At 41.3% G+C, this 21,951-nt stretch overlaps 1 protein-coding gene across 1 annotated transcript; it reads left to right on the top strand.

Moving 5' to 3' along the window:
* The first annotated feature begins 88 nt into the window (after nt 1–88).
* On the top strand, nt 89–21,126 carry eeig1a (estrogen-induced osteoclastogenesis regulator 1a). Its single transcript, XM_087790471.1, has 12 exons — nt 89–190; nt 276–539; nt 12,745–12,865; nt 13,236–13,265; nt 15,159–15,275; nt 15,344–15,390; nt 16,339–16,490; nt 16,959–17,063; nt 18,222–18,417; nt 18,478–18,599; nt 19,198–19,267; nt 19,338–21,126. The coding sequence occupies exons 2-12, from the start codon at nt 397–399 to the stop codon at nt 19,381–19,383; spliced, it is 1,149 nt and encodes a 382-aa protein (XP_087646597.1). The 5' UTR covers nt 89–190; nt 276–396; the 3' UTR covers nt 19,384–21,126.
* Nucleotides 21,127–21,951: the final 825 nt, after the last annotated feature.

Genomic DNA, 21,951 nt, shown 5'->3' with positions numbered 1-21,951 from the left:
CTCACGCAGCAATATGTCTTATCGAAGCAAAACAACTTTTATTTTTGTTTTTATTTTGAAATAAGACAAACCGGAAATGATTCTCTCCCCCCCTCACACTCTTAGCTTGACGCCACTCGACAGCACGGCCAGATTTTCTTTGACATTTTTACTGGTTTCCAACCGCCGTCGACGAGAGAAATGTCTTCAGGTAAATCCCCCTCTTCGCTCCACCAACACGCAATGGACTCTCCTGCTCACGTTTGACTCGAAAAACTCCTGCTTTTCTTCGACAGACTTCGGCGCTGAAACGACACAGAAGACGCGGCGCGAGCATCAGTAGCTTCGCTCGCGCGGAGGTTTTCGACGCGTTTCTCCCGCTGCCGTGGCTTCGGTTCCGAGAAGAAAACAACAAACATGTCTTTCCTGGTGAAGAAGAAGAAATTCAAGTTCCAGACCCAGCTGACCCTGGAGGAGCTGTCGGCGGTTCCTTTTGTCAACGGAGTTTTGTTCTGCAAGCTGCGGCTGCTGGACGGAGACTTCGTCGCGACGTCCTCCAGGTGAACACGTTTGTTTGTGTTTGTTTGTGTTTGTTTCTCTTCATGTGCACTTTGTTTGCGATGAAAGTCGTTTTTTATGAGAGTCAATCTTCGAAGATGTTCCGTTAATTGACTCCACAAAGTGACGCGTGGTGCGTTTAATGACCCGAGATGGATGTTAATGGAGAATTCACTTTAATTTAAAGCCTTTTGTGGTTAAGAAGATGAAACGAAGCTTGTTGCCCCTTTTTTCCAGTTCTAGAGTTTGTTCTTTTTATTGAGATGAAGAAAAAAAGGGGTTTGTGATAAAAGAAGTAGTTTGGGGTCGAGTGTGCTTTGTTGACATCGTGGAGGGGGGTACAAGGACTCCCACGGGGGTCGTCAACGTGAAGAATGGCTTTTCCAATTCTGTGATTTTGACGGTTTTAATCTCACAAATAGTCCTTTGTGTTGTGTTTGCATCGTTTCACTTGGCCCGGTTTCCTCCAGGTACTCCTTTTTCTAATGAAGTATGATAAAGGTACCTTATATGAGCTGAAAGAGACTTGGGCAACAATGACAATCTCTCCATGCACAGAATTCATTCATTCATTCATTTTCAACCGCTTTATCCCTCACTGGGGTTCGCGGGGAGACTTTTATCTAGGGCCAGAGGTAGGGGGACACCCTGGACAGGACGCCGGTCTGTCGCAGGCCACACAAAGACAGACAACCATTCATACACACACTCTCATACCTATGGATAATTTCCTAAAGTTCTCAATCAACCTCTGTATGTTTTTGGACTGTGGGAGGAAACCGGAGTGCCCGGAGTAAACCCAGGCAACAAGTTAGCTCGGCCTGGAAGCGACCCATCAACCTCCATGTTGTTAGGCGACTGCGCTTAACACCGCACAGAATTATAAGTAGAAATTGGCAATTTTTGATATGGATTCATGTCTGAAAATGGCCTGGATTGTTTTTGTAGAGCAGTCCGTCTTACTGTGAGTTTCTCTATCCAATAATAATGGACTTGACGTCTTTACTTATTGTTTCCATGTTTCCTTCGTCACACTTACGCAAGTATTTCTCAGGGTGAGACTCACATTGGAAGTTGCAATAACCTGAAATCCTCGGATGATAATGAGAGACTGGAGTTTTCTCTGGAGGCGACAGCGACGGCTCCGCCACAGACTAAACACAACGACTCTTGATCTGCTGTCCCGACGTCCTCAAACTAACCGCTGAACTTTCACCCCCCTCCTCGCTCCGACTCTTGAGGGTTGGAGATGAACAGTCGTGACGTCAAACTAGATATTCATCCCTGCCTCAGATGTTTCATCTTAAAAGACTTGTGTGATGTCGGACTCTCTTGAGGACGACTCGAACTGGTGATGATGAGAATCCTGTAGATTTTGTCTGATACCAAGATCAAGCTAGTTAGCATCTTAGCTTGTGTAAGCGCTATCAAAGGACCTGGTGAAAATGGTAGTTGGACTTAATGTGTTTAATTGTCTGAACATGGAGCAGAACTAGTCGACTTGATGACATGAACTCACTATATTCTGTTTGAAGTTTTCAAGAATTTGAGTCTCCACCACTTCTTCTTTTAGGATCCGTACAGCCGGGTCACCACAGGGCGAGACTGAAGTTCACGGGCCGTTGCGCTGACTCGGCCAAGTGTGGAGTGTCGGCTCAGCTCTGTTATCTTGTCTTGTTTGAAGATTTGGATTTTCGTTTACGTCAACGACTCATCGGATTTCATGGCCACAGTTTGTTATTGATTATGAACATGTTGCATGCTGGGACTTCTACAGCTATCAGGAAACAGATTTTTTTAGACATGATTAGATTTTTTGGTGGTTATGATTGGATTGTTGTTTTGTGTTTTATAAAGTAATGTGATGTCTAGGGATGTGTATTATCAAGACTTGAGTGTATCAAATTCACGATACAGGGTCAACATATGATATATTGTGACGATATAGGAACAAGGACATATTTGTAGTATTGTCAAGTACTTGACTCTGATGTTGCTGAATTTACAGACCGCATGAGAGTCGACTGTATCCTCTCGTCCTCAGTCACCACCTGGATCTTACATAATTTTAACTGTGGAGGACGTAATGACTGATGCCGTATATAGTAAGAAGTTTAATAGTAACACAATAATGATGAAACGCTTTTGCATGTTCATTGTAAAGAAAAGGACAACAACATTGTTTTATTTTATACATATTCTATTGCAATATAAACCCTTAGTGAACCTGGATAGAAATAAAATGTGATTTGAAAGCCAAAAATAATAAACTCTTTTTATATCTCTAATAAATTCTAAAAATGAAAAAACTAAATGATGTACTATAAATATTTTTAAAATATAGATATTGCTGTTGAATACCAGTAGGATATCGTTAAGAAAATAATTATTTTATTTCATTTTATCGAGTCAAAAATGTTTATTATATTTTTTTCTCACACCCCTATTGATGTCAGTAACTTGTCCAACCATCAGGGAAAAATGCAACAGTGTCAAAAAACGTTAACAAGCTAATGCTGTCTAGAAAAGAATCCGCCCTGATCAGAGCCGTAAGTTTGATATATTTGACATACATCCACATCTGCTCGTCTCTTCGCCGGCTAACAAGAAGTCTGAGAACAGTCCGGCTCCCGAGAAATCTAATAAGCGGAGAAATGAGTGTAATCTCCAGCTCTATTGCACGCACACGTCGGGTTACTTTCTGAGGTCATCTGCCGTTATGTAACTGGCTTTCGTCCGCCATCTCAGTTATCATCTCCGAAAACAACAACCCTCCGAGGAGCAGGGAGGCTCCTTTTCGCGGCTCTGGGCCATTACAGTTATGTCACGCATCCCACAGACCGGGTCTTTGTCTCGGGGCCCTCGCTTGTTCTAGGTCGAGGGAACAGAAGTGGAATTAACGGAGTCTGCGGACATAAAAAAAACCCACAGTCACATGCTTGGGACTGCTTGGACCAGTTTAGAAGGAGCCCACAGAGGTCTAGACCCCGGGTGTTCCAGTGGGAGGAAGGAAGCCTCTGGAAGGGGTCAAGAATGCTACTGTGCTGCTCTTGGCATGACGAGTATTTGTCGTGTACATGTTTTGGAAAATGTAAGTGCAGAGATGAGATCACTTGGGGGTGATGTGAAAGGGTTGTTGTAAAGTGTGTATCGGGCAAGAATCTGGCGATGTGATGTTTATACAATATGATTTTTTGTGTTACTACAATACATCAGTAGTATTATAGTATCGTGAGTACAAGAACACTCTGGTGTTGCAGACCAATGTACAGACCACATGACTCTTGATGATGTCATAACTGCTTTCATTTGTTTTGAAACCTAAATATGTCCAAACATCAACTTTAAAAGATGCTGGAGTCAACTGTATCCTCTCGTCCTCAGTCATCTCACTGCGTTTCCTTGTTCCTTTAGCTGTGGAGGGCGTATTGACAGCTACCATCTAGTGGTTGAACATTTAATTGCAACACAACAATTAACAAACTTGGAAAATGTTGATGGTTAATGAAAAATATCAAATTGAAACACACTTTATTTAAATACAAACTATAACAAAACTATGATAAAAAATCAAATGTCATTTGAAAGCCCTCGCAAAAGAACACCATTTACAAAAAATATCAATACCGTACTGTGGGGAAAAAAATGATCGCTATATTTAAGTGTATCCATCTTTTCTCACACACCCTGGTCTAGTGAGTTAGAAAGCGAGTCCGAAAGGGATTTCATTTGAGTTACCAGACTATTGTTCAGTGTTGTTTCAAATGTTTGAGTCTCACATCAACCGTGAAGAAATGTTAGTCTCAGTCCAGGAATGTTTCGAGTCGGTCAACAGCAGCTCACAACATCTGGACACTGACTTGTAAACAGAAATGATAAATAATAAAAGTCCTGGAATGAAAGTTGTTGAAAAATACAGTTTTGAACGGTGCAAGTTGCAGCTATTTCAAATAAAATGAGACACAAGTGTTTATTCCGCCATATAATCTGAACCAACGTGGTTCACTTGACGTGTGATGGAAGTAATAAAAGGTGGCAGAAGTAAAAGTCGGCCCTGGGTGAGCTGGTCTCCTCTAGGAAACGAGTACGTGTGAGTAGTAAGCGGTGGTTCTTCACGTGTTTCCCGAGCCATTATCTTGTTTGCTCAGCGCTCGCCTCTTCCTCGCTGAACCCCCTGCCAAACAAACTTCCTCCGAGCGAAAGTGTCACAAGTTTACCGCCTCATTAGTCGGCTGTTTGTCCGGGATTCTCACTTCAGCCGCCGTTTAGCAACTCGTCGACAAAAGCAACTGTCGGCACAAGACTCAGCACTTTCTTCCTTAATGCTCTGTTTTTTTTAAATGTCACTTTTGAGTCTTGGAAACCTTGTTTAAAAAAACTGTGAGTGTTTCTTAGGTACGATCTGTATGTGGTGAAGCTCAATTTCCATCTTCAGATTTATATACATTTTTCAGTGGTTTTGAAGACTTGCATAATAGTCCTTTAATTGTTGATTTATTTTGTGTTGTGTTTATAATGTAGTTGACCAATAGAGTGTTTTTGTCCAAGGAAACAAACTGCTGTGGCCATATTGACGCTGTTGCACAAGATGTGAAGTTTCATTTACTTTGGCGACTTGGTCCGTCCCAGGGCCTCCTCCCCAACACACTAGTGCAGGAGACATCTTGATATTTAGCCAACTCCATTGACGCTGTGGTTTTAACTGGCCAGGAACCAGGAACCTCAGGGCCCACATTTTATACAGTATAACGTAGAAATAAATCTACTTTTAAATAAAATGTTGGTTTGTTTCCAAATTATTATTATTTTTAAAAATATTTTATTAAATATTTTTTAAGGGAAATACTTGCAATACTCAACAAAAACCACAGGGGACAAAAAAAAGTTTATTTTCAATATCTTTGACCTAATAAGGGCCACATAAATACAGTCAAAGGGCTTCACCTTACCCAGGTATGCTCTATGCACTAGTCGGTCGTCTGTGCTGCAACTTTTACTTGAAAAAGGTTTAAGAGAACAAACATTAAGAGATGATTGACAGTCAAGAAGTTTTGTCCACCGCACCCAACTGTTGCTCATGTTCTGGAGGATCCCAAGAACTGCATCCTGGCAGTTCCTACCGGGAATCCTAGTCTGTCGTAACATATCGCGACCCCCAGCGTCGGAGTCAGACCTGGGACACGATCGCAAACTAAAACATTTTAGGTTCGATTCAACCGAAAGTCGACGTTCGGGACTCCTTTTATGGCTTGAAGGGTCGGGAGGAGAAGAAAACATGGAGGGTCCCCCATGAAAGTGTGGATGTTGGCCAAAACTCAATCAGGAACACTCGCCGGCAGCAGCGAGATCTCATCGGCCGGTCGGAGCATCTGGAATCTTCCAGAGCTGATAAAGTTCAGACGTCAACATTCCAGGAGGGAGAACTCTTGACATGTTGTACGCAGCTGGTCGGGTTTTCAACTGATGAATTGATTTTCTCGCGCGCGTTGACAACGTGTTTAGTTTTATCTTCAGGACTAAAGAGTCGTACTTTTCGGTCGCATTCCTGAGTGGAAGACTAAATCTCGGCGTATGCTTCGCTCTGGTATGAAACTTCCTGGGAGAATCGGAGAAGATGAATTTCCGGTGTTCCTGGAATCTGGACACTTAACTATAAAATCCCATGAAGCTCAATGTGATTTGCTTCATGAATATCAAGTTTGAAACATCAAACCATCATGTGTCACCTGGTTTACTTAAAGGAGTTATTTTACCCCAAATTCAAACCTTGTTAATTTTCTTCTCCTTGTCATGATGACCAAGGGTTGGGGTTATTTTCAGAGTAATCAATTTCTTTTAAGAGTTATAGACAGACGGGTATCTTTATTTTAACGTAGCGACTGGAGCTCGGGTTCATCTTCGTCCAAAATGACACTCAAAAACACAGAAATGGTCTTTGTTTGTAACGTCCATCTTATATTGAAGCTTCAATATGTTGAATTTGTTCCAAGGAAAATTAAAAGACTCTATATTTAAGCTTGTTTTAGCAGATGTTGCTAGGCTAGCTGCTAGGCCCAGCTTCATTATCGTCCAAAATGACATGCTTAAAAACATCCAAATACCTCCACGGTGCTCTTCTGTAACGTCCATCTAGTATTGAAGCCTCGACGAGAGGAATCGATCCTCAAAAGATTTAAAAAGTCTATATTTTAAGCTTGTTTTTAGTGGATGCTGCTAGGCTAGCAGGCTAAATCTTGCCTAAATCCTTTTGAAGTGATTTTGAATTGAAAAGTAAAACAACTAGCACCATAATAACCATTGCAAAGGCAAACCCTACCAAGACTACTAGTGTTAAAACTACTACACCCCGTCTTTCTGCCTCGTCACGTGACCATGGTCAGTTTTCCTGTCAGGTCGTTCAGTGAATATTGAGTTTGTGTGTCGGCTCAGCATCTCTTCATCTGCTGGTGAACAAGGTTTAGCTCTGACATGCTAACGGCTGCACGTGTGGCACACGTGAGCGTCGTTCACACGGATGTGCACACGCATGAATTATTGATGTGACCGGATGGTAAAAATAGAGCAGAAAAACACTCGCGCGCCGTGTGGAGCTGCAGGTGAAGACCTGAGGGAGTCGAAGGTTTCTATTTATGTGGTTAAACAACTGAGGAGGATACTCCATTCCGTGGTGAGGGGGATGTCGCACACAACAAATAAATGTTGCTATTGTTTTTATTGGTAGCGCTATCTAGGGCAAGAATCTTTTGATTTCGAACCAATACAGGGTCAACAATATGATATCTTATGATACTGTAGTAACCAGGATATATTTGAAGTATTGTCAGAGTACTTGACTTTGGTGTTGCAGAATTTACAGACCACATGACTCTTAACTGCGTTCATTTGTTTGGAAACAGAAATTTTCTTAAACATCAGCTTTAAAAGCTGCTGGAGTCCACTGTATCCTCTCGTCCTTAGTCATCGCAGGCATCTCGGGGATTTCATTGTGACGACGTGAATATTTGTATGTTAATTCTACATCATTTTTGTTTTTATTTTATACACACTTTATTGAAATATAAATAAAATAAAAAAGTGTATATATATAAAAGAACTCTGTTAATTATATATATTTTTAAATATTAATAGAGTGCGGTTGAATATCAATACGGTTTTTATGTTAAACAATATTGCAAGATTCAAGTGTATCAATATTTTCTTAAACTCTTATCTTCTGAGCTGTTGTGTTTCTTGAAATCTTACATTTTAAGTCTTTCATTTGAAACCCCGTTAATGTATTTCTTTGCTTTGCTGGTGTGCTGCCTAATAAACCGTCGTTGTTTAAAGGTTCTTCAGCAGTGATGTATCAAGGACTTGTGACGGGAAGTTCTTGCGCTGAGGTGACAAGGTGTCAGGTGACCAAGTGTGTAGTTCCTCACCTGCCGTGTCGGTGACAGAAAAGCGCTGAGTGAAAAGGAAGGAAGAAATTTTAGGGGGTTTTTGAGCAGTTTGACTGAAACTAGCATCTTTTCGGCAGCTGCTTCCTGTTTTCATGGACACTTTCCACGCTCGGCCGGGACAGAGGCTTTGGTCTGGAGCTGGTGTGGATGAATGAATGAGTTTTATATAATATTATCCACGTGGCTTAAGCCTCTACTACGATTACGACCACTCTTCTTATTCTTTTCTCCTTCAGTGATATTCTCGGACTCATTCTGTGTTCCATCCTTTTCATCAACTCTTGGAAATGAAGCAGGATGAAAAGGGTTGTCAATGGAATAATATTTAAATATACATTTTAATAGGAATTGATTAATCACGACCAATAACTTCACATCTTTGATCAAATTGAATCAAAAATCTTTTTTTTTCTCAACAAAATGTCAATCTCTTAAACAATAAACCTTATGCATGTCCCTCCTGCGATTTTACTTCCCACCGGTAACACTGTTTTGTTACAAAGACACTGTTTCTTTAAGGGAAATCACAGACTGCAGTCTACATCCCTAAGTCAAGGTATAAAGCTGCTTTATTAGATGCATTTGCGTTCCCTTGAAGGTGGAAAATGGTAAGTAGTGTGATAAACAAACGCCCATATTGATCATCTGTGCTGTGAGGAGGAGTTCCTGTTTATTCCTTTCAAGTCGACATCAGATCTGGGTCACATCTCGGGGCCACTCCTCCTCAGTCGCCCACACAACATATTGGTGTCCTACTTAAGACGGAGAGAGATGGAGCTCTGCACCCCATCTTCTGTTCCACAGCGGAATCGTATTTTCCTTCACTGGGTTGGTGTCAAAATTAGACATTTGAGATACTTAAACACAGAAGTTACTACAAAAGAAGCGTCAAAAATTGCCTTTTCAGTTTCAATCAAAGCCACAAACTAAAATGGAGGAACCAAAAGTGCTTGGATGACTGTCGTCTCAGCAATCGTACGCTTCAAAGAGATGGAATGACTGTTATCCAAACTTGTAATTCAATCAACATATCGAGACCTCGGCTCGGATTCTTCCTCACATCTCAGAGGAATGATGGAAACAAAGAGCTGCACTGTGAGCCTTCGCCTCCTCACATTTGTCCTGCAGCCAAAACTTTCATCTGTTTAGACCAAATTAGATCTGAGGAGAAAAAAAAAGAGATTCTGCAGCTGGAACCAGAACCTGATGTTTCTTCAGATAAATATGAGGTGATTTGATTTTCTGGTGCGACAAAGAGAAGTAATCGCATCTAAGAAATGTGATTATTATTGTCAATTTCTATGTTTTCATACTATTATTCTTCTAAAATTGTCGATGCAAGTCCACACACTTGTTGACACACATTCATGACCCCATTGTTACAATAGTTTGCAGAGAGTCACAGATTCATGTAAGGCGTCCACGGCATCCTGGACTGAACCGTCCAGCTGTTTCTGGTCATGTGACTCATCTGATGTCTGTGGTGACATCAGCTCTGAGCTCATGGTTCTAGCTTGTCCTGTTTACGTTACATTGCCAGTGAAGACTCTTTAGAAGACTTTGCAAAGACCCGCGACTGTCGGATTGGCGCTGGAGGGCGAACAGAACCATGACTTTGGGTTAAATGTCAGAATCTTTTACTGCAACAAAAGGTCCAAAGTTGGCAGGTGAGATTTCAAACAAGAGCTGGAGAGGCTGTAAAACACTCGGGGCTTAGCCGAGTGCAAGACCTTCCCCCCTCCCACCTTTTACTCCTACAGGCTGTGTTCTGGATTTGAAAGCGAGCCGTTTCCATGGATGCTGAACAAAGCCATCTGGCCTGAGGAATGTTGTCCAGGACCGTTGGCTGTTCCGTGGCACAGCAGAGTATGTTGACGATAAGAGGGAATCGTGTTGTCAAACAAGTGATTCCTCGGCTTCTAAACCAGATTTCATTTCTGAGCCACACGAGTCCTGGACCTGTAGGTGTCCGGGGTCTATGAAGCTCTCTGGACGGGTGTTGGACGTTCCAATCGACTCTCAGGCCCATCTTTTCTTAAACCTACCACAGATATGGTCCAAGCACCTCTCAGGTCTCATCTGTATCACCTCTGGTCTGTTTGAGGGTCAGTCTCAAGTCTGTTTTCCCTCGAAACTAATCACTAATCGAAACTAGGGTCATATTCACAAGAGTCATGTGCAAAGAACAGTGAGAATAAGTTGACTTCTACTTATGTCTTGAGATTCATCACAGGGTTGTTACTTTCAAATGCAAAAATCAGTGAAAAGAGTTTTCATCACTTTTCCGTTTACATTTTCCTTGTACTGTTAAAATGCTTGAATGCTGGGCTTACGGTAGTTGTCGGGGTAGTAAGGGGTGTCAACATCTGCAGTTTTTTTTCTACACCGTCGTTATATATTCTTTTGCAATTTAGAAACATTTAAAACCCTTCATAAGAGTAAGTAATTATTATTATTTGTAAAGTGCCTTTCTCAAAACAGGGTCACAAAGTGCTTAAACAACCAAAAACATATACACAGTTTATATACATACTTTAAAAGGCAATGACATCATAGATTAAAGCTGCAGCCCCAAGAAAATTAAGAGAAAGTCTGCACAAATAAAAAGGTCTTAAGAACGCAGATCGTTCCAAAGCTTAGGAGCAACAGTCTGGAAGGATTTCTCTCCTCTGGTCCTGAAGCGTGTTCAGGAACCATCAGTAGATTCTGATCCACAGACCTCAGAGCCCGAGCTGGGGTGTAAGGCTGGATCAGATCACTGATGGAAGTTCTGACGATGAATAGATCTGAAAGTAAGAACCAGAATTTTTAATTGATCCTGAAAGACACTGGCAGGCAGTGCAAAGATTTAAAGATCGGGGAAATGTGAGTTATTCTACTAGAGTACTACTAGTTTTGTATTGACTTCAGATAAGACGGCTTCTTCTTGTTTAGACATGAAAATAAACTGTTAAAATAGTCTAAACGAGAAAATAATTATAAGCATTTTCCTTAGTTTAGAGATTTTCCTCAAAACAATAAACGCTTATTTAAATAACCTTTTTGTGCTGGATAGGCTGGAGCTTTTCCCAGCTTCTTTAGGAATTATTTTAAGGAATAATTAAAAAAAATGAACATTAAAAAATGGACTACCGCTTGGTTTTTACCTCTTGTGGTCTTTTTTATATGCTTAAATGACACACGCCTGGTTATTCTGAGTGTTAAACATCTAAATTTTTATATTGAACTATTACAGACCATCATTTTGTTGAAGAGATATATATATATACATATGTTTTTTTTTTGTTGTAAAATTAGTTTTTTCAAGTGCTTTAGATAAATAAAAAATTTGCTCTCCAAAAGGTCTACTTAAGTATGAGAAGGTATTTGATGTTAAACATCTGCAGATCATCACAAGACTGAAAATTGGTTCGTCTGCTCACCACAAACATCCTGAGGAATCTAAGTGTCTGGTTACAGATCGAAGTTCATGTAGGTGTAGTTCACCATATTTTCATGGAGCTAATGGCTACATGCAGGTTAATACAACTGTGGTTTTATCAACATTGTTCAGTTGTGTAAGTGATATCTTCTCTCTCCTATTTGATTCAAAGGAACATGGCGAGTAAAATTGTGTAATTATGGGATGAAAATCTGTTGTAGCAGAGACGTATACAATGATGCATATGATTAGCCCAAGTTATTCAGAAAAAACTAAGACAAATGATTTGTATTTTAACATATTGTTGCTGTTTCAGGACAAAAGTTGCGTAACGGTTGTGTAAATTTAATTTCATGACTTCTGGAATATCGTCTGCATAAGTCGACGCTCTGTCATCACTGCATCTTCTCGTTGAGAACAAAAGTTGTGTGTCTGACTTCAGGTTCTGGTGTTTAATAGAAGAGGCGACGTCACACTCGTCGCCGAGTAACTTGGGGGAGGGGAGAGTGAGGAGCAGCTGCTGGTAGTTTGAGAAGTTGCATAAATTTGTGGGTGTGTTGTGTGTGTGTATCTTTTTTGTGTTGTCCTATTGTTATTGAATGTAAGAAGATAATAATGTTAAACTTTTAATGAAGTGAAGGTGTCAAATAGTTTAGTTCATTTGTAAAATGTTGAATCAAGATGAAATTTAAGACATGAAAAGACTCGGAGGATTTTGAAACCTAAGCCTATTACTGTTGACATTTTTACTCATAAGGTCACACTAGTTTCCACTAATGTTGATTTCTACTCGCCTCAACTTAGGTCAACAACTTTTTGTAACTCAAGTTCATAGGGTTTTCTCGGTTTGGAGATACAAGCTGAGTCATCTATGAGAGACTCAAAGTAGAACTACTGTCTGTGCAGTCATATCAACCGTCAGTGACGAACCTGCATGATTCCGTCTCTCACCGTCACAACCTCTTACCTCCTCAACCAAGTGTTCCCATGACTTGCCTGAAGAATGCGTCGCACGTCAGTGACCCGATGTGTGGTCTCACCTCTGACCCGGTCACCAGCATTTATAACCGGAGCAGACAAACTCCTGAGTCGTCGACTTGTGTGGAGCTCTCAGTAGTCCAGAGGGTCTTATTTAGTCGCAGACACTTGTTTGATCAGAATAAACACATTTGTTTTTTTGTCATGTTTAAACAATAATCCTCAGGTTAGATGTGTTCAATGAAAGGTCAGAGGTCACGCAGTTTCCATATTGCAAAGTTGTTGACATGTTTGTTTTGAAAGTTGTTCTTTGTTTTTACAAAACTTTGTCTTTAAGTTTTTAGTTAAATCTGTTTTTTTTCCCTTTAGGGAGGAGGTTGAAGAAAACTGCGTCCGCTGGAGGAAAAGGTTCACGTTTGTGTCCAAGATGAGCGCCAACCCTCACACCGGAGTCCTGGACCCGTCCGTCTGCAGGGTCTCCGTCAGGAAGGTAAAACATTTGCAGCTTGAATTTCTTCAAAGTTTCATCAACTCTGTGTTAGAGAACCACTTCCTGTCAGGTCACAGATCAGTGAGTGGAGCATGCAAACATGACTGCTTCAAATATATACTTTTATTAACTTGTATTTAGTCAAGATATTTAAATGTTTTTGTTGTTTTGATTTAATATTAAGACTGCAGCAACACATTTACTTGTAAGACAGTCATACAAATACACAGAAGTTCCTCTAAGAACCTCGGTGCCCGCCTGACTCTGAACCCCGAGTGTGGTCCTTCTCCACTCAGTAATTAGAAACCGCTGCTGTCTAAATCTGCTCCTGGATCAGTGTTTCATTATCGTCTTCCTGTTTTCTCCACAGGAACTTAAAGGGGGAAAAGCCTATACGAAGGTAAGGACTCACACAGACGCACACACAGACACACACACGCCTCATTCCCATCACATGGAAACGGTTGGCGATGAGTCGTGAGTCGGATGTATGAGTGATGGGCTGAGGCTGAAATATGCTGAACAATAACAGAAGAGGAAGTCTGAGGAGGAAACGAGAGGATTTCATTATTGTGCTGCACTGTTGAGTCGTTGCATCTCTACTGTACGTTTGACCACAGAGAAGTACTGGTTTTAGTTTGATGTCATGGCTAGAGAGAGAAGTTAAAAAAAGTACTTTTGTTTTCATATACGCAACAATGTCTGAGGGGCCAACATTACTTAATATTATGGGGAATGTTAAAAATATTAAAATAGTTTTAATTAAGTGCAATTGTGCCATGATATAAGGGGTGTATGAAAAAAAGTGAATACACTTGAAAAAAAAAAGCTTCTTGTATTACTATATATTCGATAAATATAGTGCGTATAACATAAAATGATTAGCAATTTTAATTTACAATTAACATGTAAATATTCACAGGTTTTGTTTATTTTCTCTCTCGATGGCAGGAATCATTCGTTCTCTGCAGCAAAACGTACAATGAAATCGCGAGAGCTCCCGACGATGACTGAGGACGAGAGGATACAGTTGATTTCAGCAGCATTTAAAGCTGATGTTTGCACATAATATAGTCAAGACTTCTTTCAAGAGTTCAATGGGTACTCGGACAATACCACAAATGTATTCTATTCCTGTATCGTTGTCCTTGTATTGTAATATGTGTCGTATCCCCTGATACTTGCCGATACACACCCCCTAGTCATGGTATCACAAGCATTAGTTGCACCAGGGATCTCTCTCTCCTGTCGAGGATGCAAAGATTCACGGTCAGGGCAGAGTCGTGACTCATGGGTGAGCATACGGACTCAACTCTGCAGTATTTCATTCCTTGTACATCCTGGTGCTGCAGTTAAAGGTCGATCGCTGATGGTCGACGGCACTCTTTCCTGGAAACTCGGCACCACACCCGCTCCGAAGAGTGTTCCGTGTTTGTTCTGGGTTTTCCCGCATGTGCGATGAAGAACTGAACCCGCCCGCTGGATCATGGCGGGAATCCCAAACATCCTGCCACCGCATAGTTCACGTGCCAGGAGTGAAACCACAAGGTCGCTCCTCTCGCGAAAAGCGCCGTCGCCGACCCCACCAGGAACATCACCGTGTCCTTATTTAGGCTTCCTGCCACTAAAAATAGTCACTTCCCTCCTTCCTGACAAACTCGCACCTCCGAAAACAGAAGCAGGAACTTCGCCGTTGATGAACAATATCGACCGAGCAGAAGTGGTGAGGATTGTTCCGAGGTGAAGTGGACTTCCTCCTGGAGACCCTCGACGACAACCCTCTTTTGTTTTGAAACATGTCGCCACTTTCAATTATTATGTTCAAGTGACCTGAACTTTATTTTGATTTCATACCTTTAGGTTTGTAAAAAAAATAACTGTTTAAAAAAACTATAGTTAGTTGAACTTGTAGTTCAATTGTTGACGAGTCGTTGTTTTTAGACGCTGTTGTAGGATCTGAAACATTCCTTAACTGAAATGAAACTATTGTCATCATGAGACTTTATGATGGTTTTGAAACCACACTGAGGAATGATCCTTCTAACTCAATCAAAAATCCAAGAGTCACGATGGTTTGAAAAAACAGAAATGTGAAACGTTCACGGTGCCAGTTAACTCTTGGATCGATCCGAAGAGGAACTTCTTTCCTGTGTTTCTATTCTCGGTTGTTTAAATTTCAGGGCGGCAAGTTTCGCCTCCACTTTAGTCTCCGGTTAAAATCGTCGCCCTGTTGTGCAGCAGCGAGAGGCGTCGTCTGTAATTCTGTAATTACCCTCCTGTCTCCCCCCTTCAGCTGGGCTTCATAGACTTGAACATGGCGGAGTTTGCCGGCTCAGGGTCGACGGTTCGATGCTGCCTGCTGGAGGGATACGACACCAAGAACACGCGGCAGGACAACTCCATCCTCAAGGTCTGATGTGTTCTCATGTGGACCCGACGCTCTGGTCGCCCTGTTCTGATCTCTCTGTGTTCTCGCAGGTGATCATCGGGATGACCCTTCTGTCTGGAGACCCCTGCTTCAAAACGTGAGTCCTTCAGTCACAGCAAAACACACACAAGTGCTGCCTGGAAACACAATACAACGCTAATGGCTAATAGCGAGAATAAAACAAACGGCAACAATCCACCTCAACAAACAAAAATAAGATGAAACGCAAGGAAAAAAATAAAGTAAATACTTTCATCGTCTATCTACTAAAAATGTAACGACTACGTAAAACAAATTGCATCATGGGACAATCGCAGTCTGTCAATTAAGTCAACAATAAACTGCAATGATTTCCAAAAATGCCGATATAACCAGCAATAATAATCCACAACTACTCACCATATGCACACAAACAACAACAACAACCCTAAACAAAAGTGATTATTATTACCAGACCAATTGTTATTCAGCCGCGCTGCAGGAAGGAGAGATTCCACCAGTCCTTTCTGACGGCTGCAGTCAGGTTATAAAATAAAAATACAAAATGTTTTAGTGTTTATAACTAGTGTTCTCCCCAACTACTGTACTAATGTTTATTGTTTTGATATATTATTTTATGCATTATTGTGCTCATTTTTCTATTTTGTTATTATAATGTTTTATTTTTAATATGTGTACTGCAAGTTATAATATAGTAAGTAAGTAAGTAATTTATAGTTAAGTTTTGGACAACATACATATCCTTAATGTTGGAAGAATAAAGGTAAATCTTATCTTATCTCTTCTCTTAATGTATAATAGTCACTTCACATCACCAAACACCTGCTATAACAAAATATTAACCATAAATGTAAACATCAACAATTGTCATCAAAAGTGGATACAAATCCGGACTCGCTGGGAAACTCTGGTTTCCTCTCCCTCCAACATTCCTCGGGCCTGTTGTTGTCTCAGTGACTCAGTTCCCCCACAGTCAATAAATTCTATTTAATCCAGGCCGGGGCCGTAACTCCGGAGTGATGAGTTCTTGTTTTTCTTCCCACAGGCCTCCCAGCACCGCCAAGTCCATCTCCGTCCCGGGCCGAGAGCACGCCCTGCAGCTGGACTGCAAGGGGGAGGGGACGGCCGAGCCCGGTCCGGCCGGAGGAGTCTCTCTGGGCCGGAGCCACAAGCCCCGACCCTCCATCATCAGCTCAGGTGAGGAGGATCTCAAAATGTGTTCATAATACTTGGAACTAATACATTTCCAGTGAACTTGTATCTTTATTTCTTGTTGAAACAAGGGTTTGAATTTGACTTAATCCATAGAAACCCTATAAGATCTTAAAAACACCCCAAAGATCGACCCATTATTACTGATGAGAAGAACGTTCTGTCCTCTCGACTGACTGAGAAGATCTGGAGAGCCGATCACGTGTGATGTTGAGAGAGTGGAAACTATCGGATCAATAAACATCAGAAGTTCTCTTGAGGTTTCAGTCTTGGCTAAACTAGCAGGTCCAGATGTGTTTGACTAGCTCTGCCAGAACTATCTGAGCCTGGATCTGATGTGTTCTGATGTTCTGTTTGGACCCAAGGATTTAGAAACACATTTAAGGACCTTGAACGTGGTCCAGATGTTGAGAACGTGTGAGCAACTGCTCTGTTTTTTTTTTTTTTCTTCAGGACTCCTGGAAGAATCGGATCAGAACCAGCCTGGTGCTGGAGAAATATTCCAGTCCGGTCACTCAAGAAACTCCAGCTATGCCAGCCAGCACAGCAAGATCTCAGGTCCGTCTCTTTGTTCTTTCAACTGTCCATCCTTACCGTCTGTCCTCCTTCACACGTCACCTTCTCTTACCAAAATCTTGTCTCTCTCTTGTCTCCTCTGATGTGTCCTCGCCTTTCTCTCGTCTCCTCTGACATGTCCTTGTCTCCTCTTTCATCTCCTTTGATGTGTCCTCGTCTCCTCTGAAAGTTCCTTGTCTCCTCTTTCGTCTCCTTTGATGTGTCCTAGTCTCCTCTCTCGTCTCCTCTGATATGTCCTTGTCTCCTCTGATGTGTCCTCGTCTCCTCTCTCGTCTCCTCTCTCGTCTCCTCTCTCGTCTCCTCTGACATGTCCTTGTCTCCTCTTTCGTCTCCTTTGATGTGTCCTTGTCTCCTCTTTCGTCTCCTTTGATGTGTCCTCGTCTCCTCTCTTGTCTCCTCTGACATGTCCTTGTCTCCTCTTTCGTCTCCTCTGACATGTCCTTGTCTCCTCTTTCGTCTCCTCTGATGTGTCCTCGTCTCCTCTCTCGTCTCCTCTCTCTTCTCCTCTTACATGTCCTTGTCTCCTCTTTTGTCTCCTTTGATGTGTCCTCATCTCCTCTCTCGTCTCCTCTGATATGTCCTTGTCTCCTCTTTCGTCTCCTCTGATGTGTCCTCGTCTCCTCTCTCGTCTCCTCTCTCGTCTCCTCTGACATGTCCTTGTCTCCTCTGAACTGTCCTCGTCTCCTCTCTCGTCTCCTCTGACATGTCCTTGTCTCCTCTTTCATCTCCTTTTGAGGTGTCATTGTCTCGTCTCATCTCTCTTCTCCTGTATCATCTCCTCTGATGTGTCCACGTTTCCTCTTGTCTCCGCTCTGGTCTCCTCTGACGTGTCCACACATGTGTCCTCTCCTTCCTGGGTTTTCTCTCTGGTATCCTCTCCTCTGACTAATCCTTTTCTCCTCTCATCTCCTCTTTCATCTCTCTCGTCTGCTCTTATGTGTCCTCGTTCCCTATCTTTTCTCCTCTTATGCGTCCATGTTTCCTCTTTTGTCTCCTCCCTCATCTCCCTGTCTCCCCTCTTATCTCCTCTGATGTGTCCACATTTTCTCTCTGGTCTCCTCTCTGGTCTCCTCTCCTATCTGGTCTCCTCTGGATCGTTGTTATCTCCTCTCTCATCTCTCTCCGTCCTCGTCTCCCCAGGTTACAGCACCGAGCACTCCCGCTCCTCCAGCCTGTCCGACCTCACCCACCGCAGGAACACTTCCACGAGCAGCAGCGCCTCCGGAGGTCTGGGCTTCACCGTGGACTCGCCGCACGAAGGCGACAAGGACACCGGACGTCCAGAGAGGCCGCCCCGCCCCCCCCGACCCGTCCTCCCCGCCAACAGGCCTTCCAGGTACGGACACATCCCGGAGGTGGAAGGTCTGGTGGCTGACGTGTCTGTGCGCTGCGTCAGGAGGAAGCAGGACTCGGTGGAGAGTCAGCCGTCGTGGGTGGACGACACTCGCATGGACGCCGACGACATCGTGGAGAAGATCGTCCAGAGTCAGAACTTCGCTGACGTCAACAACACTGAAGGTGAGTCCAAACCAAGGGAATCGCATTTCACCGTCTGATCCTGCCCTTTAGTCATCGTATTATGTTTCCTTGCTTTCATTCTTTTCTCTTTTTTTTTCAACATGTTACACGTTTATTTATGCATGCATTAATTTATGAATGTATTTATTTAATGTCTTTTCCACTCATTCATCCTCTCACAGTAAACCATCTTTTTTGTATTTAATTATTCCTTATTCTCTTTTCATCCGTTAACCAGACTCCTGCATTCATTTGTTCATCCATTCACTTTAACATTACAACAGTTATCATTTCACCCTCACAAAATCTAAGTTCATTCATTCTCATAGTCATTGTTTTAAAATTGTATTTTATTTATATCTATTCATTCATCCTCACCTAAGTAGATATTCATTCATTCATTCCTTCCGGCAAGAATCCAGAGATTAAATTATTTGAACCACTCACTTGTTTTTCTCTTCTTTACTTCCATTTCATTCTTCTTTCATCATCCAATCATCCTTATACACATCTAGCAGCGAGTGGTTGTTGGTTCAATTCCCTTGACCTGCGTGTTAGTTGATCCGAGTGAATCATCGATGACTCCTGTGCTCCTCAGACAGCAACCTGAGACTCTTTGTCAACAAGGACGGGACCACGGCTCTGAGCAGCATCGGGCTCAGCAACAGGTGAGCCTTGAACCCGCCTCTTCCTCTGTTCCACCCACATGTGTGTGACGGTCGTCCATGTGTGTTTCAGAGTGTCCGCCGGTGGCTACGAGCCCGTGGTGATCGAGAGTCACTGAAGCTTCTCTCCTGAAAAAAAAACCTTCCTGGGCCTCAGCTGGTCCTGAAGCCATGACGGGAAGAAACCACGACTCCTCAGTTTGCACTTTACAACAAATGTGTCGCACGTCTGCTCTCCCGTGTGTGTGTGTGTGTGTCTTGGTGTGTGTGTGTGTGCGCACGTGTGTTTGTGTGTGTTGACCTGCTGCTGAAAGAACGAGAGTGCAGAACCTTCCGTGTGTCCAAGAGCATCACGGGACACTTGTTTGTCCTTCAAAACTTGAGTCCACTTGAGTAAACTCTGAAGCCGCAAAGTGAATTTGTTAATCAGGCGAGTCAACGAGTCCGAGACGCTTTCATGACCAGAAACAGAAAATGAAGCTAGGTTTGTCTTTCCTTTTGAAAATGTTATTTTGCGTACAAAAAAAGTTTTGGTTGAGACCACAAAGGTGGATTTTGTTTTTACTATAATTGGCTTGAAGAGCAAAAGATTAACGGGTTAAAAAATATATATATTAAAGGTATAGGCCTATAGGAAATAAAGATTTATTTAAACGGCAAAAAGACGTAAAAGAAGATCATTTGTAATTGACAAAATACTGCGGATGAAGAAAATTATGATCATATCCATAACGTAACTACTTCAGGTCGTGGACGCGGATAGTTTGTGATGATGTCATCGCTACCATGTGAACAAAGCTGGACTTTGTTAGCAAACCAAAAATGACGAGAGTGACAAATATCAGAACAAGTGTTTCTAAGACGTCTACAGTACTGTCTCGAATAGAATAGCAACAACATTCAATGGGTGTTTCTCGTTGTTGTCAAACATGTTTTCTCGTCTGAAAGCTAAAAAAAAAGATCAGAGCTTGTGTTTCTGTTCCTTGTTGATCGAGGATCTTGATCCACTTTTGTGACAAGAACGAGTCTAAACAGTCAACGTTTCTTTTTGTTTTTTTGTTTTTTATTCCCGGGTGTAAAGCCGCAGACGTGTGACGAAACTGTGGAAAGTTCTCGGAGATTGATTATTATATATATTTTTATTCTTATAAAAAAGATCACATAATTTTGGTGAATAAAACGACCACTCAACCTGTTTTCTTCAAATGTTTTAGTTGAAGTCCGTGAACGCATCACTCCTTCTAGAGAGTATTTGTCCCTCAAATCAGCGACTTTAACCTAAAAGAAGTTCTCTCTTGTTTCTTTCGCCCCCTGGTGGAGCGAAGCCGCCATTGAAACCAGCTGGCTGGTTTTTCATTTCACAGTGACACGTTTAAAAAAACTCATCCAGATTGTTTGACATGTTTATCTGATACAGCTACGAATAGTCTCCTTCATTTTGTTCTGTTGTTGCATCGCTTTTCCATTTTCTTTTTTTCTTTTTTGGCTCAACAACTGTTTTGTTGACGCTTGTTTTGGGGGACGTGGGACCAATGTGGGGTGTTGTTCACGTTTGAGTTTATAAGGACAATTGTGACGATGACGTTGTTGGTGTGTCACGTGGTTGGTGTTTTTGTGAAGTTTTGGTGGTTCTTTCACTCACGTTTCTCTCACTTTTAGGGATCGACCACTTTTTCCTCTTATTTAGACTCTTTTTTTAAAACATTTTTTTTATTTATACCTTGTAATTTTCTTCTCTGGAGGTTCTTCATAAGCTACGCACACTCGCCTTCACCTTCATTAACACCCGATGCTTATAGTCACATGACCCATGTAGTCCGAGTAACTCGCAGAAACGACTAATAAAGCTGTTCAAAAATGAAGTCTGTCCGTCTGTTCACTTGTGCTGTGTCGTCACTTTTGAGGGAAATATTTGAAGGTAAGATTAACTGGTTCTACTAGCAGATGATAAATTAAATTACACATGATGAAAGTTCAGACACTTCACACGTATTTGTGTCAGATTTCCAATATTTTTACTTGGAACATGTAAAAACAATACAGACTTTTTTATGGTGATGTCAGTACAAATTAAAATATTGAAATTATTATAAATTATATGAATAAAACACAATAACAAAATAAAAATCAGACACATTAAATTAAAGTGGCATATAAAAAGTTATGTAACTGATTGACAAACCCTGATTGTGAAGCCCACATGAGATCAAAATAATACTTTAAAATGTATGTATAATGTTTCTTATGGATGTCTAACAATTTAGTTAAACTCCACATATAGCTTGTTCAATATCTTTGTTTAAAGATATTTTTCTCCTTTTTTCCTTTTATTTGTTCTTTTTAATGGGTATTTCTTTCTTATATTTTCCGAAAACAAGTCTCTTTTATATCATAATTTTAAATGTGTATATATATATATATATATAATACCATTTTAAACCATTTGTTTTATGGCATAAGAACATTTTTTATTAATTGTATTTCATTTTAAAATATATAACAATGCAATTCCATTCATTTAAAATCTTTGGATACATATATTTTAAAAATATGAATATAGAAAATATATTTATATAATCAAATATTAATAATTAAAAATATATATTTACGATCCAATTAAGACTAGAGCTTGTCTCTGAATGTCTGTTCTTTGACTCTTTTCTCCACACGATGGCGCTGCTACTGCA

The sequence above is a fragment of the Callionymus lyra genome, chromosome 1 (genome assembly GCF_982586985.1).
Source record: "Callionymus lyra chromosome 1, fCalLyr1.hap1.1, whole genome shotgun sequence".
Taxonomy (NCBI): Eukaryota; Metazoa; Chordata; class Actinopteri; order Syngnathiformes; family Callionymidae; genus Callionymus; species Callionymus lyra.
This window is presented reverse-complemented; position numbering and strand designations above follow the sequence as displayed.

Coding starts and splice junctions, on each gene's coding strand:
- eeig1a (XM_087790471.1), top strand. CDS start 397: ATGTCTTTCCTGGTGAAGAAGAAGAAATTCAAGTTCCAGACCCAGCTG. Junction 540..12,744: donor TTCGTCGCGACGTCCTCCAG/GTGAACACGTTT, acceptor TTTTCCCTTTAG/GGAGGAGGTTGAAGAAAACT. Junction 15,391..16,338: donor GGAGACCCCTGCTTCAAAAC/GTGAGTCCTTCA, acceptor TTCTTCCCACAG/GCCTCCCAGCACCGCCAAGT.